This window comes from Cygnus atratus, chromosome 2 (genome assembly GCF_013377495.2).
Source record: "Cygnus atratus isolate AKBS03 ecotype Queensland, Australia chromosome 2, CAtr_DNAZoo_HiC_assembly, whole genome shotgun sequence".
Taxonomy (NCBI): Eukaryota; Metazoa; Chordata; class Aves; order Anseriformes; family Anatidae; genus Cygnus; species Cygnus atratus.
This window is the reverse complement of record NC_066363.1, coordinates 130,365,944-130,384,395: the sequence shown is the minus strand read 5'-3', so window position 1 is coordinate 130,384,395 and position 18,452 is coordinate 130,365,944. Positions and strand designations below refer to the sequence as shown.

Sequence of the window (18,452 nt, the reverse complement as noted above, 5' to 3'; positions counted from 1 at the left end):
ACTATGGTGGGTTTTCAGAGCTAATCGGAGATGCCTCCTGACTTGGAGGTCTTCAGCTAAGAGCCCCATGAAAATTGTATCAACGTCCAAATGATTAGGACTGCAAGGAAAGCTTCTTATCAAGCATCTAAGCAGTTCAGAGTTTAACTCTGAGTTGCAAAAGTGACCTTGGACTTGAAGACACTCAGGCACTTACAGGTAAAAGTCACCTGCAGATATTTTCAGCAATGTACAGCACTTCTGGTGAGACGGCAGCCTGTGGCATTACTGAATTCCACCAGGAGCCTGCTTATCTACCCCGGTATGTACATGTAGATATGATCCTTAAGTCGATCTGTAGACACTTAAAGGTGTGAAAGATTAATTTTTTACTAAAGGGTTTCAGCAGGACAAGTTGAAAGTATAGATTCTCTTACTTGCTAGCCAGCTGCTACCTGACCCTGAAAAGGCACTTGCATGTGAAGTGTCTATTTTTGATGGTAAAGCTAACTGGCAAGGTGGAATTCTGCTTTTGAGGATTTCTAACACTGCCTCAGGTGGGACATACTGCACAGGATTTCTGTCCCAATGTATGGCCCTCGTTGGTTGCCAGGACTTTGATGTAGTAAGTGCTTTCAGGGTATGTCTGATAAACCAGGCCAAAAAAAAAAAAAAAGCCTATTTACTTGCTTGTCTGTTTTTCCTACCCTTAATAACAGGGGATAACCACCTAGGATATGGCAAGTACACGTTCATTGAGTATCTAGTTTTGATTTGCCCATGATACTGATGGTTCAGTATGCACTTGTCTCCCCTTTTCAGTTAGGTTAACAAAATCCTGTGGTTTAGGTCATTTAAATCCTTGTAGACATTGCCTTACAAAGGAGCCAAGCTGACTGTGCTCTTCTGCTGCGTTTGGAAATAAAAACATTGGACGTGTTCCTTAAGACAGATTGCTTCCAGCGGATGACTCAAGGCTCTGAATGAACGGAGGGCTCTTCTGGTGCCAAGTGAAGTACATAGCCTTGGAAAGAAAAGGCATTCAGGACAGCTCTCTAGCACTTTCCATTGCTTAGGCTAGGTGTCCTGTGTGGTTTGAGGAGCTTTCGTGGGTCCCTCTAACTGGCACCGAACTCTCAGTCTGGCAACCGAAGGTGTCATGTGAACTCTGCAAGCTGCAGCAGATGACTTGCTGCGCTGCGTTGCCCAACTATGTCCACAGACATAGGTCTAAAATGCGTTAGCCCTCTCAGTAGCCGTGGCCAGCTCAGCACTGAGTTGCACAACCGTGTCTGTTTATGGCTGTACACGAGCATAACAGCCTCCCTGAACGAGTACAGCTCATCACTGGACTCAGCTCTTTGTACGCAGGAAGATGGGTTCTCTGGAGGTAATTGCATCTGTGACTACAGCGGAGGAGACAAAGTGCAGAGTGAGTCTGAAAAATAATTGCTTGTCTTAAGTCTGGATCCGTGAATGAACATGGAAGCATTAATTCTCTAAAACCTTGACCTTTACTTCTGGCTGCTTTGCCTGTTACTTGTGATAACATCTGATCTAGGGGGAATATTAAAGCTGGGATCTGACTCCACAGCAGGTGGTGCAGCCTGTTTGTTGCCCCAGTTCTGTGGCTGTGCAATGAAACCCAGCGTACAGCTGCCACAGGAGCTGCCTCTGGCACTCTACTTGCATTCCCATGCAAGCAACACTTGCATGGGACGGGCGCTATCCTACTCAGGACAAAGAATTTTGAAATCCCATATTTAAATGGATAGTTCCAGGCTGGCCTTATATATGTGTGTGTATTTGGTACTTTTATAACCACCTGGAGGAATGAGAAGTCACTGCACAAAGCACAGTAGCTCAGCGTGCTGCTGGTCCCACTGCCTTTCTGTCTTGTCCTTCTTCATAAAGACAATAAAGCCTTCAGGGCAGGCCCAGTCTTCTCTTCTGAGTTTGTGTTTATAACCTGTGATTGTAACTTTGCCTTTAGGCAAAATCATACTGATCTATTTAATAGGTGCTACTTACAGATGCTTGTTACAATGATTCAGTCTCCTCACTGTGTAAAAAGGAATATGTCATTGTCTTTGGAGATGGCCTGTGGCTTTTGAGCGTCTTTTTTGCAACTAAAACCCTTCTGGAAAAGACAGATGGGAATTCGATTTGGCCAATACCCTACAGGTAGCCCTATCTTCACTTTGAATGGCCTGCAGCTGCTAAGGAAACCAAATTGCAGGGTGAGCTGGAAAGCAGGGATTTCTGAACTTGTAGTTCCTCAAAATTGCTGTGGGACTGCACACATTAGAGCTGCACCTAAGCCGCAGAGGGTTTTCTTCATTGTGACAGCCGTGGGTGAGACACTGATGGAGTGCCAGTGACTCCTGCAAGCTGTACCAAGGGCACAGAGTCATCTCTCGGGTTAGTACTGCTGTCCTCACTACTAGCTTTTGCACTTTGGGATGTGTTGGCTAAATAATCCTGGCCGCTAAAGCAGCGGAGAAACGCTGACAGCTTCCCTGCTCTGCAGGTTGGCTCCTGGCAGATGCTTCAGCGCTGCCAGAGTAAAGCAGCTGTACTTAAAGGGATGCAAATTGTAGTGCTGTTGGTGGTCTTTCACTGTGACTACAGCTCAATAGGAAATAGCAGCTGATCAGTGGGGAAGCTCAGGGCTTCACATGGAGTACCATGGAAAAATATATTTTTTTTAGGGGGGAAAAATACGTTTTCAAGTATCTGGCTTTTTTTGAAACAGTCATAACTGAGATGTGCAGGATCACCTTGTTCTGGTGAGAATCATATATGTCTGAATTGCTGTGCTATGAGGTAAGAATACATCCCTGTGTTCTCATTTTATCTACTTGCTGTCCTTTATGGCACCACTGTAAATGCCTCGTGCTTCAGCTGTGCATAACCTAGAATTTAAGCTAGTGCTCCTTTACCCAGCAAAAGCTTGTGTCCTCAGCGGCCTCATAGGCTGAAAAATACCTGGATTTGATGCTGTTGTTTGTTATCTGAAGCAAGGACATCCCTGAATTGGCACCTCCTGACTCTCTATTGTGCTCTGCTTCACCATGTGACTGTGCATACTGCCTGTCAGTGACAATTTGGCTATTCAGAAAGAGCCATGCCATGCATGCCTTGCTGCTCATTCTCTGCACACATCGATCTTTTGAACAAACACATCCATCGATGTCAAGGCCAGGGATTTGAAAAGGGTGCAGCAAGAGATGTATTCGGTAGCTTAATATTCTTGATAGTCTCTTAAAGCAGTTGACTTGTGAGACTACATAATGAAAACTCGCTGTGCTTGATGTTATATTAGTAGGAAGAGCTCAGATTGTAGGTAGGACAGTTGGTGGTCTGTTTTCTCTTCAGCTGTTTAATTCTCTATAACGTAGCCACAAGGCACTTGCTTGCCTGTTTTTAAGTGCTAGCAAGTCTCACGGGGGAATCTCTGAAGCTAAAACAAAATTACAGCTTAATTTCAGTAACGTGGTGTTATCTGTGAGTGTGCCTATGCTTTGCTGGCAAATGTATTATAAATAGAAGGTGGAAGCACCGAGGACGGCAGCTTCCACAGCAGCACAAGGCGCTATGTTCAGTTACGATGCTCATGAAGCCTGTTCATGCTAATGGTGTTAGAGAGCAAGTTTTTCTTGCCCTGTTACCCTGTGTAAAGTTATGTCAAGGAACAGAAGTCCTGGTGTTGCATTACATGCATACCAGCCAAGGTGTGGAAGTACGTACAGACAGCGAGACACCACACTGGGGAGAAAAATCCTATATAAGGACTTGAATGAAGGGAAAAGGATTTGCGGCTGGAGGAACTTGGGCTGGGTTTGACAAGCCAGTAAATCCAGCCTTTAGGCTCCCAGTGCTGGATTAAAAATGCTAAGGGATGTGAAGAACTGACCCCGTATGTGTTCACTGTGAAGATCTGAGTCTCTCCGAAGCGTGGCTGAGGTCTCTGAAGCCTTATTTCAGCTGAAGCCTTCGCTAAGCGTGGCTGTGTGCCGGGGGCAGCGGCGGGGCCATAAAATGGCGCCCCCAGCCCCCATCCGGAGGCCCCGGGGCCGCGTCCCGCCGGCACCCCCGGGCTGCGAGCGGCGCCCGTGTCCCCGGAACCCCCGCGCTGCCCCTGCTTAACCTCTACAGCCCGCTCCCAGGCGCTGATCGCGGCTCTTTTCCCCTCAGGGCCTGCTCCCAGCGGCGGCTTGGGGCCGCCCTCACCTGCGCGGGGCCGGCCCTGACGCGTCCCGCCCCGCCTGGCAGCGCGGGCGGCGCCTCCGCGGCACCGGCAGCGGGGAGCGGCGGAGCCGGGCCGCCATGGAGCCCCGCAGGGAGCCAGGTAGGGCCGGGCAGGGCGCTGCCCCTCGCCCGGTTAAACCCCCGGGGGAGCGGGGCTGGTTATTTTTTATGGGGGGGCGGCCGCCGGCCGGGGAAACGCGGAACCGGAGGTGGGGAGGGAGGCGCCCGGCCGGCGGCTGCCACGTCCCGCTGGGGCCGGCACCCCCCCGGGGGCAGCGGGGGGAAAGGGACCGCGGTGCCCGGCTTGTGCCGGGCCCCAGCGGGGAGCTGCCTGCCCCCGAGGGGCTGCTGCCCCTGTGGGTCGCCGTTAGTGTGGGGAAGGTCCGTAAAACCTTCCTAATAGTTTGATTTTTAACAAGCAAAGCGAGCTCCCGAGGACATAGGTGGTGTGTCCCGGGGTGCCAGCCTGTGTGCGGGTCTGGACCCGAAAGCTTCCCCCGCAGAGGTACGCGCGGACTGGTAGGATGTACATACACCACGTTGTGCCCAGCCCCTTCCCACTGGGCCAGCACAGACACGGGTCAGTGCCCAGCTTCGTTAGAGCAAGGTGATTGTGCTGCCTGGGGTGTCCGTGCCCTTGGGACCGTGCCACTCATTTTTCATCCTGAGGAGCTGGACACGCTCGTGGCGAGCACAGCCACCCGCTGCGTGGCCGAGCCGCTTGTCCTGCCGGGTGAGGGACTCGGGCACCGGCCTTGATCGGTCCGAGCCTGTTCTGATGTTTTCAGGCCGCTGCTGTGTGCTTGTAAATGAGGAATGGCTGATTACTTGGCATAGAGAGAGAGGGGTGAGCTGGCTTTCCTGGAGCAGAAGGTAACGTGTAAGGGGCTGAAGCTTTCCTCAGGGAGGTTCTTCTAACTGTTCCCGAGTCCTGCACCGATCTTTAGTATGTGCTTAAACCCCACCTCAAAGCCGTGTTCTTGGGGACTGGCAAACAGAGCCATTCAGCCAGGAAGCAGTGTAAGTGTTGATCTGAATCTAATTCCAATTGCATGTATGTTAACACAGATTTCAGTGATTGTCCTGAAGCTTTCTCAGGTTTAGTTATTGCACTTACAGAGACTTGGACAGCTTCTAGGGGAAAAAGCTAAATATTGAGCTTTCCTCAAGAGCTCTAGTGACAGTGCTGGCTCTTCCTGGAGGCTTGTCCTGTTACTGAACTCATTTTTGCTTGAAATCCAGCTCTGAATAAGGAGGGTGCTGCACCCCAGACTGCGTAACAAAGCAGTGTATCTGGTGTGACGAAACTGATTGCCATGAAGCTTGCATAGTATAACACCCTCCTCTGCTACCTTCACTTTAGGGGGTGAGTATGCTATTTTGTCTTTCAGGCAAGGTGAAGACCTGCAGGTACAGGGAGAAAAACCTACAGAAGGCAACGCACTTGTGCCTGTTCAGTTTGTGGCTTGTAGCATGCTGCTGGCTAGCCCTCAGAGGCTTTTCTCTGGCAAACTGGAGTGCTTGTACTGGAAATCCCATCTGATGATGCAGCGTTACTCACCAATGACATGCATTTTGCTAAACCCCAGGCTGTCAAGTCCTGTCCCTGGGGCTGGTGTGAACATCCTGGGTTGCTTCTGTTAACCAGAAATGAGTTTAAAACTGCATGTGTTTCCCCTCCCACCCACCATCTGTATGTGTCAAGAAGCAGTCTCTGCTTAGCTTGTGCACTGAGCCCTTATGTTGGAGAAGAGTGGAAAGGAAGGTACTAGCCTATGACCAGCAGCAGCAGAATCACTGAGTGATTTTTTTTTTATTTTTTTGTCAGTTGGAGAGGCTTCATTTTCAGCGAAGGGATGTTTGGCATTCCTTTAAATGATGCTCAGTGCACACTCCTTTGCCAATCACTCTGGAAAGCTGGGGCTTTGAGTGCTTGGAGTCTCTTGCTCTGTGATTACAGGCACCAAAGCAGTGCTGCCAGTTCAGGCTGAAGGGATGTAGTATTCTGAGCTGAGGAGACCCTTCTTCTATTGCTTTGTGTCGAGGTGCCATGCATAAAAATCCTGTCTTTGTGTGGGCTAAGTTGCTGAATGGGCTACTAACTGAAGTTGCGTGGTCCTTTTTTAATAAAAAAAAAAAAAATAAAATGTACTTGGTTTTGCTTGCAAAAGAGTATCTCTGTGGCTTGCCCCTGATACCGTTAGTGCAGGTCCCATGCACCACTGGGAAACAGGGATGGAGCAGCCCCAGCAGTACAGAAGCAGCACATTGTGGTGCTCTGAATGAGGAGACTGCTTCTGAGCAGTCCAGTGACCGCACACAGCACAAACCATGATCTGGCGATACAGAAATTGTGATTTTTGTGATATAAGGTGGTTGTATGTTCAGCAGCTCTTCACTTGCATATACCAGTGCCTTTCAAAATGTCCTGTTCGTGGGGGACTTAGGAGTCCTGAAATACTGCATGGGATTTTTTAAGAGCGTGTAAGTCTTTCTTTTCCTAGAGCCTTGACTTGCATTTCTGGGGCTGATAAAGTGGACTTTAACGTTCCTTATATGTCAAGGGAACTCTTTGCTGGCAGTAGGACAAAGCTTACCTCATTGTCCAACCGAACAAAGGAGCACCTCTTTCTTCTGCTTTGTTTGCTTTCTTTATCACAAAGTACTTGCAGGGCTGGCGGTAAGATTTTTCTTAATGTGCTGTTGTAAAAAATCAAACGCTTTATAAGTAAATAAGACAGCTGTTGTCAGAACTGCAAAGGAGGAGCTAGCTCACAGAGCTGAGCATCTGTAGCAGTGCCCTCAGGATGAAGGAGGGAGAAATAGAAGACCTGTTAGATCAGTGGGTCCCTCGAACAGGAGCAGATCTGCCTGAAATCTCTGGGAGGGGGAAGTCTTGTTCTGACCTGCACTGAGGGTCCTGGGTGTTGTTACATGAATTACTTAACGATGTTTCTGTCCTTTCCTCCTCAGCGGGTGCCTGGATGAGGCGCTGAGCTGCTGGGGATCAGTGCACGGCGTCGGAGGGGCCCTTCAGCAGCTGACATGTGCAGCTGCCTGTGTTTTGGCACAGCGTGGGTGGCTGGAGCAGCATCAGCTGTTCTTGCTAGGCCAAAGATTTGGGAGTTGGAGGGTAACGGGAAGTTGTCATTTGTAATCACCCCCTTTTCAGGAGGAGGAGCAGGTGGGGTGGTGATGAGGCTGTTGCTTGTGGTGTGCACAGATCTTCTGTCCATCTTCCCTAAAGCACGCGCTGTGGCTTGCACATATCCTGTCAGGAAAACCCTCCACCCAGCTACAGCTCCGAGAAAAAAGCCTGTTCGTGGACCACTTGACGTGGGGAAGGCTCAGCTTAAGGGTCTGCTTCCTCTGATCATCCGTGAGGCTAAGCTGTAACTGCTTGCAGCTTTTAAAATCCCAGCAATGCGAAATTCCAGCAGGTCTTCTCTTCCAGTTTCCCACACCTCAAAGCCCTGCCAAACAGCCCGTGGGCTCCCCTTTCTCCTTCTAAAAACGCACATCTACGCAACGAGAGACCTCGGAGGCTCGGTCTGGCCCTGCCAGTTCAAAACAAACCGGGACTGTGGTGGTGTGAATTCGGTGAGTGCCTTGCTCTGCTTGATTTATGTGCCTTGTGGTAGAGTGGTACAGCTGACTTACGCTGTCAGATGCCCTGTAAGGGCCATAGGGGACAGAGGGGGAAAAAAGCCTTAGTCATGGTTGTCTTCCTTCCTTCCTCCTCTCTTTGCTGCCCTCACCGTGAGTGCAATCATCAGATGACCTTGCCTCAAGCCTCTGTCAGGTTCCTCTTTTGGCAAGAGCAGCGGCGCAGGGCTGAAGCGGACTCCTTCCTCCTGCCATCGCTCTGCTGCTTCACGAGCAGGTCTGGGGGCTGTCCGCCCTTCCTCTGCTTGCTCTTTTAACAGGAAGGGGCCCAGATGATTTTCATGGGGAAGGAGCTCCCCAGCCAGTACAAAGAAGCCTTGCGTGAAGTCAAGGGATGAGATTCACCACGTACCATCAGTGAGTTGTGTGCGGATTGCTGTTTCTAGAGAGCGCTGGACGCTGGTGCAGGTGAGGGAGGATGTCAGCTGTACAAAAGAAGTGATGTTTCCATGGCAGCAGAAACAGGGAGTCGTCTTGAGAGCCAAGGTCTTGATGACCAGCTCTCAAAAGGAGGGTGAAAAAAACCCACAACCACTCCATTCGCTTAGTAGGGGAAGAAACAACGGTGTTGGTTGTTGAACCCTGTGCACCAAATGTCTGATAGTTGTGGGGTTTTTTTGCTTCTTTAAGGAAACCTCACCTGCAGGTAGACTGGTGGCAACTCCACTGTGAGCTCTGCTGGAGTCCTGGTGACGTGGGCACTTTATATGGAGGCTCTCGCATCAGAAGAGGGGAGGTGTTTACCCTTGTCCTTTTAATATCCTGCAGTGAGTAAGCAGAAAAATGTCAAACAAAGGATGACTGAAAGGGAAAGCGAGCATTAAGTGAGATTAAGCACTAAATTGAAATGCTGTTGTTCAGCCAAAATTGTTCCTCTGTCAGCTTCAATTTAGGGCTGCAGAGGGACCACTTACGTTCCTGTTAAAGGTAGCGAGCGTCTTCAGAGTCCCTCGTATCTGGGTTTGTATTAGCATTAGCCAGAGAGGCTGGAGCCTTTGATCAAAAACCTGTCGTGGAGGCAGCACTTCCCAGCACAGGTCTTCTCCTCTGAAGGTCTGCAGGAGCAGACAGGCTGCCCGTAACTGTCTCATCTGGCTCTCTCCTGCAGGTGCAGTGTCACTCCTGCCGCTTTATTTCTCTTCTTCTTCCTTTCCCTGTGGCTAAGGGAGCTGAACGGACACGTAGCTGTGTGCCAGCCTTGGCAGCAAAGTGTGACGTGAGCTATCGCTGGTGTAGAACGTGGCTGCCCTGCTACGGAAACATCTGTGCCTGGCAGAGGTAGAGGTGGCCGTGTGAACTTCTCAGCTGTGGCTACAAGTGGTGGCCGTCAGCTGCCTGAGGCTGCGGCTGGTTGCCCTTCGGAGAGGGGAAATGCAGCGAAGAGCATGCTGGCTGGCACGTTGTGCTGTTGTCTGCCCCTTTCCTTGTTGTCTGCCCCTTTCCTTGTTGTCTGCCCCTTTCCGATGGGGAGCAAGCTCTCTCTCTCTCTGTCAGAAACCAGCACTGGTACGAATGCCGTCGCTGAGTGGTGCAGCTCTCCTGTTTCACCAGCTGATCTCTCCGTTGCAGAACCAGAGAGCAGGCAGCGAGTGTCCTCGGGTGCTGACAGGCAGCGGAGTGCCCCGACAGCGGGTGTGCTGCCTTGGTGAGCCTGAGGTGCTCCAGTAACTCCTGCCCAGCTGAGCTCCTCTGTGGGAAGGAAGGTGCTGAGCCGCAGCCGGCAGCGGGCTCTGAGCTGTCCCTCTGCTTCGAGCCGAGTGTGCTGTGCTTAAAACCTCCGTGGGCGCTTTGCATGTGCGTGTAGTGTGTGAGTGTCAAGAATCGTTACTGTAATCGGAGCTTTAGCTCAAGAACGATTATTAATTTAGATCGAATTATTGCAGGAAGATTACTTACACAGATGAAGTCTCGTTGATAGTAATACAGCTAACATTCTTCCATGCACGCAGTTTCTGCACCTTCTCCTGGTGTTATTCTCATCCTTCTAAGGCTGCTAACGTCACGGTGGTGGTGGCAGGGGTGTTGAGAGCAAGTTGGCAGTATTGTGACCCCTTTTTGGGGAGGAATGTGCTGTTGGTGGCTTCTTCATCTCTTTAGGATCTTTAGGATCCTCTTCATGTGTTTGCTGACATGCTTTTTACCCCTTTGCCTTTTCTTTCATTGGTCTGCAAGCTCCATGTTACACTCAAATTCACTATATTTAGCACCTTTATGTGTGTTAGTTCCAATTTCTGTGTTCTGTTACCTCTGAAATGCAGTTTGGTCCCGCTGTGGGTCTCTGCTGATTGACTTCCTCATAGCTGTGGGGTCTCGGCTCGGAGCAGTGGCAATACCCTACCGCAGGATCACAGAGGCTGGGGAGCAGCTTGCTGTGGGTGGTGGGAGAGGTTAGAAGAGGCAGAAAGCAGACGTCTTTTCCTGTTTTGCTTTCCCTTCCGTAGCAGCTAGAGGGAGTGGAGCTTTGTCAGAGCCTTCCAAGCTGAACGATGCACAAAGGGATGTGACCCGGGCTGGATTTGGTGTTTTGGTCAGATGCTTCCCCTGTGATTCTCTGGGATCAGAGCCCACGCTGGTCTCACTTCATGAGGAAAAACCTTGAAAACCTTGAGAGAGAAAATTTGTAGGTAACGCCTCTTAGCTGTAATTTAGCACAGCACAGCAGCGTGTTTCAGCTCCGCCTCAGAGGCGTTGTTCATGTCTGTTTTGCTTTAACTTTCTCTAAGGTACTTAAATTAAGCTAATAGCGGGAGTCCGAAGCCGAGCAAAATTTAAACCGACTCATCCAGCTCCTCAGCTGTTCTCAGCCCAAACACATCGTGGTGTTTGAACGGCTGGCGTAACCCGATGTAGTTGAGCACACCTCGAAAGCTTTGCCGTGTCGTCAGGAGCATCAGAAAGAGGCTGAAGGAGAAAGCAGCGACGACGATTCCCCTGCCCGCGGACTAACAGCTGTTGTTGACCAACCTGCTGGCTCTTCTGTGCGCTCTGATAGCTGTGTACAGCCGAGCTTTGTCTGAACACAGGCTTCAGTGGGCGGGAGCAGATCAGGACCTGCTGTCTCCGCAGCACCGCCCAGACCTGGGCGAGGTGGTCCCTGAGGATCATCCCCGAGCGGCTGAGTGCTGCCGGGCTGAGGAGCTTTGAGAGCCTGCTTCCCAGGGCTGGGGAAGGAGCCTTGTTGAAATATCGACTTCCCTGCTGCCGGATGTCACCCTCGTGGCAGAAGACAGACAGGCTGTTTTACTGCAGCGTGCTCTGCTTTGAGCCTTGAGCTTTTAAAGCACCTGTCCTGCTGCGCTGCATCTCCTCACGAGCCGATTGCAGTGTTGTGCTCTGCGACTTTGTTTTAGAGGGGATTTGATCTTGAGGAAGAGGATAGACCCTTGATCTGCTCTTTGAAAGTGTATTTTCTGCAAGGAAGCCGGGACTTCTGTCTCAGGCTCGATATCCCGAATGCAGTGCAGATGCTTTTGGTATTTCCTTCAGATCCTCCTGCGTCCCGCTCTGTGGTTCTGGCTTGGGGATGGTGACGTGAAGGGAATGGATTGGCAAACAGCAGCGCTGTGGCCAAGCTCCTTATTTTAGCTCACTTTCCTCCCCACCTCTCAGCACGGTGGTTTCTTGAATTCTAGCTTTCTCCCGAAGATCGCTTTGGACAACACTGGGAGCCTTGAGCAAGGTGGGGAGAGTTCAGGGCTAGGACTGAGGGGTCTCCCGGGAGCTCTGTTACAGCCTGGGGTGCTGCCCCTCCGATACAGCCAGCCCCAACACAGTGACCTGGACTGAGTTCCTGGCTCTTCTTCTTCCAGGACGACTTGAGCGCCTGCCTGGCGGGTACCTGTTTGTTCTTGTTCTTCAAGGGTTTGTCCTCTGGCTTATGACAGCCAACAGACCAGGCTGGTTCTTCAGGTGCCCCAAGCAGCTGTAGCACAGTTCCCCAGCTACAGTGTGTGCAGACTGACAGCTGGGAGCAAGCCCCTTGAGGGCTGGAGGGAAGGGATGTCATCCGGGGACCTGGGCAGGCCTGGGAGGTGGGCCTGTGTGAACCTCATGAGGTTCAGCAAGGCCAAGTGCAAGGTCCTGCGTCTGGGCTGGGACAATCCCAAACACGAATACAGGCTGGGTGGAGAACAGATTGAGAGCAGCCCTGAGGAGAAGGACATGGGGTTGGTGGTTGCTGGCTCATGTTGAGCTTCTCATCAATGCATGCTTGCAGCCCAGAAAGCCAACTGTGTCCTGGGCTGCATCAAAAGCAGCATGGCCAGCAGGGCGAGGGAGGGGATTGTCCTCCTCTGCTCTGCCTCTTGTGAGGCCCCACCTGGAGCCCTGCGTTCAGCTCTGGGGCTCAGAGCAAAGGAAGGACACAAGTATTAGAGTGAGTCCAGTCGAGGGCCATGAGGACGATCAGAGGGCTGGAGCACCTCTCCTGTGAAGACAGGCTGAGGGAGTTGGGGCTGTGCAGCCTGGAGAAGAGAAGGCTCTGGGGAGACCTTACAGCGGCCTTCCAGTGCCTAAAGGGGGCCTGCAGGAAAGCTGGGGAGGGACTCTGTGTCAGGGGTGCAGTGATAGGACAAGGGGGAGTGGCTTTTAACTAAAAGAGGGTAAGATTGGATATAAGGAAGAAATCCTTTACTCAAAGGGTGGTGAGGCTGCCCAGAAGCTGTGGATGCCCCATCCCTGGAGGTGCTCAGGGCCAGGCTGGATGGGGCTTTGGGCAACCTGGTCTGGTGGGAGGTGTCCCTGCCCATGGCAGGGGGTTGGAGCTGGGTGGTCTTAAAGGTCCCCTCCAACCCATGTGATTCTACAATATGCAAGTGCTTGAACTTGCCTCTCTTCAGTACCCGGACCCAGTTTTTACCTGTCAATGCAGAATGAAAAATTGTGAGTTGCATTATTAATAGTTAGCTAGATTCTGAGCACTTTCTGTGCCCATGGCAGAGCTACCAAACCTGGTGTAACAGTGATGTGCAGGGTATTATTAGCAAGACCACTCCTCAAGCATACAGGTTGGACGGTGTACCAGGCTAATCCATTAAGACGACAACTCATTACGTGGACTGGAGCATGACCGTATTTTGGGTGGGTCAGAATAGATGTGTTTTTTATGTTTACAGTTGTGAAATGGGGCATGTGATGGGTGAGCTTGTGCAATAGGAAGTGATGCTAAATGCAGACTTCACTGCAAACCCTAAGAGTAAAGCTTTTCACTGCTCCTTGATGTTGAGATCCAGCTCAAATACTGTGAGGCTCTCGTGTTTCAGTAAAATAAATGGTTTGACTTGCTCTACTTACTTCCCTTTAGAAATATACGTGAGGATACTGGAGATCAGCTTATCCAAGTATGTTGATGTTTAGGAAAACTTGCCTTTAAATGGCGTAGACTGGGACAGAATTATCATGTGTAAATACACGACTACTGCTTGGAAATCTTGGCTTGAGATCAATACTCTTCTCATCTAAAGGAATTTCCCATTTAGGTTGTGAAAAGGCAAATATAAATTGCCTGCAATGTCACCCAGAGACAGAAAGTGGTGTCTTGTCCAAAGGCAGATCTGATGGAAGGGGGGATGCTCGAGTTCTCCCAGGATCTAGAAATCCTTAAAAGCTTTTCCCCCCTTGGCATGAAATCATCTCTGGACAAGGTTTCGTGACCCTCTTCTTCACCACCTTCTGCTGTTGGAATGATTGGTGTTTTATGGCTGTCTGTTGATTCATGTGCCAGCAACATCTCCGTGGGCTAACCATTCCGTTTGATTTACTGTCCTAGTCTGACTTGGAGTAAGAGCAAATGTCTCTTAACAGGATTTACTCAGCTCAAGCAGCATTAAAAGTCATTCAAGGACATATCAATCAGATAAAGTCTCAGAATACTTATTAACATAATGGCAACCTCAGTGGTCGTATTACTTTACGGGCAGGCGCATTACCTGCGTTATATTTAACACAAACAAACCCCCCTGCACTGGCTGGTTTTTGTTAGCAAATCGCTCCTGGCTTGTTGCACGCACAGCTGCAGGATCGTCTCGTCTCTTTAATGAGATTAAGAGCAGTGCGGAAACACTCGAGCCCCGCATCTTGACCAGTCTGCAGCAGTGGCAGAACACGTCACAGCGTCTCTTTGCCAGTAGCAGCTGCTGCTGTGAAGCAGTTAGGAAGCACTGCAGGAATCCCTGCTGCCCAGCTGGGCATGCCATGTGGCGGTGGGGGCAGGTGGCAGCCAAAGCCCCGCTGGAGCGGGACGCTGCAAGCACTGCGTGTTTGTATGGGTGGCAGGTAAAATTCGGGACTTGTGAAGGGGGTTGGTCATGTCCCGGGTTTGCTGCTGCGGAGAGAAAGCACAACTTACTCTGTGCTCTCAAAGGAGAGGTGCCCAGGACCAGGGAACTGCTGCGTCGGTGGTGCTGCTGTGCAAAAGCATGGAGATGGTTCTGGTAGCCTCGTGGGGCGATGTTGGCATGCCTGTGTTAGCTCCTCTTTCCTTAAGTTTGTGTGGGCTCACCAGAACTCTGCACCGGGTAAGAAAGGTAGATGAATAATACGGGCTTGGCTTCCCTACAGGCTCTTCTGCATGGATAAGCTGCGGTAACTGGCTCCGTGTCCGTTGTCTGCCTCTAGGTACCTCGTGGAAGGGCTGGTTCCCTGGAGCGTTTGTGGCAAAAAGCATTGCTGGGCTGGAGACGGGATTTGACTGCTGGGTGACAGAGATGGCGAGACCTGGTGCATGTTCTTAAAGCCTGGAGGTTCCTGGAGTTGGTGTGTGATAGATATATGGGGTATATTGTACCACTGCACTTCTCCTGCTGGCTAGGTGGGGTTTTACAATTAAAAGAGTGCTTAACAGTATCACCTCAGATAAACTGACACCGAAATTGTCAATAGAATTTCTACACAGCTTGCTGATTGCTGTTATGTGTGTTGTAGACATTAAACTTCAAGCGTTATGCAGTAATAATAGCAACTAGATTTCACTTGTTTGACAGCACTAATCTAAATCTTAAGTTTGGTTAGGCAAGGCCTGAGAAGGGAAGAGACAATGGGGAAGTGTATCAGCTTGGTGTTTGCTATCGTATTGGCTGACTTGGCAAAACATTTATCTTTGTAGTGGGTAACTGAGTAAGGAGACGGTGCAGCAGGAGAGAAGCTTAACTGTGCAAGCAGTAACTTCTGTGTGGAAGTTCTGGCAAAAAATGTACGCTTTAACAACTTTGTGGTCTTCAAGAGCGTGGTGTGACTGAAAGGAGCCATAAGACTTGAGAAATTAGAAAGGTTTGTGCTTCTCAAGGGGAGCCACTTGAAAGTAACTGATGTCCTAGGAACCTGAGAGTAGCTTTAGTTTGTTGAGAGTGTGTACAATAAGGGCTAGATTTGGCTGTAAATCTTAAAATTCACTTCCACGTCTTAATACATATTTATTGGAGGTGTGCAGTGAGCTTAAGCCTGGGCTCTGGGAAGAAAGGCTAATAAAAGCCTGGGTTCTTGTTCACTTTTGTAGCTTCTAGAGGTTCTGGGTTACTCTGCAACATGGGTGTGTGGTGTCTCCTGTCTTGTTTCTTTGTCCTCACGGAAGGCTCTTTAGCCAAGCGTTAAGTCATGGTCTTGCAACAATGTCCTGTTTCAAGTACCTTCAGCTGAATTCCGGATATATTGTTAGGGTATGTTTTAACCCAGGTGGCTGCGTGAGCCTGGAGGAGGGCAGGGTGGGATTTGTTAGGGCTCATTAAATGCCTGCCCGTTGCAGGAGCCCACCTGCATGTTGCTGTGCTCTGACTGTTTCTGGGCAGCTCGGCCTGGGTTGTTAACGATGGCCATGTCCTCAGCACGGAAGGGACTTTGCAGCCCTCTGGAAGGGCGTGCTAACACCTCCTGCTGGATGGGCGTGTGTTGGAGGTTCTTGGTCCAGCTTTGGTCTGGACCAAGGCAATCTGCTAGGAGACCGTGATGGCAAGAGCTAGGGGAAGTTGCTGGAGGAATAAAGGACGCTGCAGCGAGGTAGGTGGAGAACAAACTGGAGTTGAGATGGGAACTCAGAAACTCAGCTTCAGTCTGGTTTTCTGAGGCTCTGTTTAATCAGTGGATAAAGGAGGAGAGGCTTCTGCTTCAAACAGCGCGAGGCAGCTTTAGCATAGTGGTACTGACAGGTAACTTGTCTTCCAGCTTTCCTGCGTTATAAGAGTACCCTCTTCCTGCCAAAGAGGTGGACGCTCACTTGCCTGCTGGGGAATGGGGCTCAGGGAGACGCGAATGGCTTTCTGACACGCTGGCCAGGAGCTACTTCTGTGTTAAAGGTCTGAAATCAGGTATCGTGCCCAACAAGCTGCCCGCTCGTTCATTTTTGTGAACAGAATGGAAGGCAGCTCTTTTTGTGTAAATGCAGGCTGCTTTTTCCAGAATCTGTCTCGGTTAGACTGCTCAGGTACCTGTTGTCTGCAGGCTCCTCACTGAAATCAGAAGTCTCTGCCGCTGTGAGGTACCTGGCTTGTCTGAAGGTGCTTCCAAGCAAATAGCTCCCTACCGCGGTACAGCACGCACCCGATGGCTGCCAGCAGGGATCTCCAAGCACTTCTGGCACGTTCCCGGAGGTCAGCAGAGAAAGTATTCCCCTGCCACCCTCGCGGTCAGGCCGTGCGAGGGAGCTGCACCTGGTTACAGCAGTGCCCCAGGGATGCTGTGGGAGCTGTGTGGGGTGCCACCAGGGAAGGTCTCCGTGCCTGGAGCTGTGGATGTGCAGTGTGAAACTGTTTGACACGAAGCTCAGAACTGAGGAGCTCACTTGTGACCGTGCTTGGCGGAGTGCTTGTGAGCCCTCTTTGTGGCCAGTTGTGCGCTGCTTGGTTGCAGAGGTGCTTCTGGTACTGCCGCCTGCTGCGCTTCTGTCCCTCATAGCACGTTTACGCCCTTTGCTGTGCCAAATCCAGGTGCAAACTCGGTAACTACATGGTGGGAGTTAGTCCGTACCTCGAGCGCTGACAGTGTTTGCTGGCATTACTGAACAGTCTGGCTAAGGCTACAGATGTCGCTTTTTTTGTGCCCTGCCTTTTAAGTTTCATAACGCATGACTCACCTAATCAGTAACTCAGTCTGCTTTGTTTCTATCACTTCCAGCACCGTTTTGTGGTAGGACCTGATGCCGTGAGGTTAGCACGGTGGGCTTCCCAGAGCTGCTTTCCAGAGACAGAAGTGCCCGTGTGCAGCTGGAAGAGGCAGGCCGAAGAGCACAGAAGAGCAGAGCTGCCTTCTGGGGGAAGCTGGGAGTCGTTCCAATCAAACGCACTCTAGTAAAGCTTTTAATTAGATTGCAAAGTTACATGCTCAAACTTTAAAACAGTGCTGTTGCACACCACAGCCTTCTTTCTCCCTAATCTCTTCCAGCTGCCATCTAGCTGCAGCTCAGCAATATTTTTCTCGCATTTTTCCCTGTTTGTCTCTGAACGGGGGATCAGAGTCTCCAGAGAATGGCAGCGGAGCTGGGATAAGCAGCTGAAATCAAATAACTAAACACAAATTCCTCTAAAACCTACCTGGCAGGGTTTTGACTTGGTTAATCTTGTTTGGAAATGTTCCTCTGTGTTTTCATTTTGGCCTGGCTTCTGCAAAGGTCGTGCAGTGCCTACCTGGTGACTCGCTCAGGGCGCTGGTTACAGCATCCTTTGGCCTGGGCTCTTGGTGTGGGCTGGAAACATTTTTCACCTGTTATTGCTGGAATGGACAAACATAATTGTTCTGGCCTCTGAGACACAGAACTTTGCGTTGAGGCAGGGATTTCTCCCTAACAAAAACCTTAAATGCTAGAGGAGATGGCTTCAAAAGGTAGTGGAGAAGCTGTGCGAATGCAAAGGCTCTTATCGGACGTAAACAGGCTGCGGATCTTACCATGGTATCATCTTGTCTAGCTGCACAATATGCTGGAGCGTGGATCCAATGGATCTAATCCTTCGCAACATGTCAGGAAATTAGTCTGTAATTGGATTGGGAGGAGGAAAGATGAGAACTGCTGCCTCAGCTGTCTGAAATGCTGCAGGCTGAGACTCTGGTCTTAAAAAAGGAGCAGTGCCGGTAACCTGGTAATCGTGATCTCAAAAGCATCCGTGTTACAGGACAAGACACCTTGGGAGGTTCTGATCTAGTCATTCTAACAGATTTGCTTTTTAATGTGGGTGAATGAAGACAGTTTAGCGTGAGAAAATGTTGCAGGAGCTATCTCGATACAGAGAACCCTCCTAGGCAGTGTTGTCACATGCGGATTTGGTCTAGAGGAAGTCCTGGGGGGAGGCTGAAGTATTGGAATGAGGATGGTGGCCGTGAGTTGGATGCTGCTAGAAGACGGCAGACACCTAAACCTCCACGTCCAGGTCTGCTGGCTGTTACTAACAGGAGTGTAGAAGCCTGAACTGTTTCTGTTCGATAACTGCTAGATCTCCACAGCTCCACTTGCCCCATGAGCAAATCTTGTGGGCTGAAAGAACTTCCCCTTTTTAAAGGAAGGGGGACAGAGCCCGGCATGGAAATTAGAGCATAAATGCACCAATTTAAGGCTTGCTGAGTGTCTGGCATTGTCC

The 18,452-nt window shown here is 50.4% G+C and overlaps 1 protein-coding gene across 4 annotated transcripts in view; it reads left to right on the top strand.

Annotated features, from left to right (window-relative positions):
* Positions 1-1,176: 1,176 nt before the first annotated feature.
* The window catches only part of TPD52 (tumor protein D52), a 124,263-nt gene continuing 106,987 nt past the window's right edge, over positions 1,177-18,452 (top strand). For 3 of the 4 annotated variants that reach the window (XR_007707809.1, XM_050708691.1, XM_050708690.1), the window contains exon 1: positions 1,177-1,411. Coding sequence is in view for 3 of the 4 variants with exons in the window: in XM_050708691.1 (XP_050564648.1) it covers positions 1,192-1,411 (220 nt within the window). In the remaining variant the exon portion in view is untranslated. Of the gene's footprint in view, positions 1,412-4,225; positions 4,331-18,452 lie in introns of those variants that run through there. The other variant, XM_035546170.2, reaches the window with a different exon arrangement.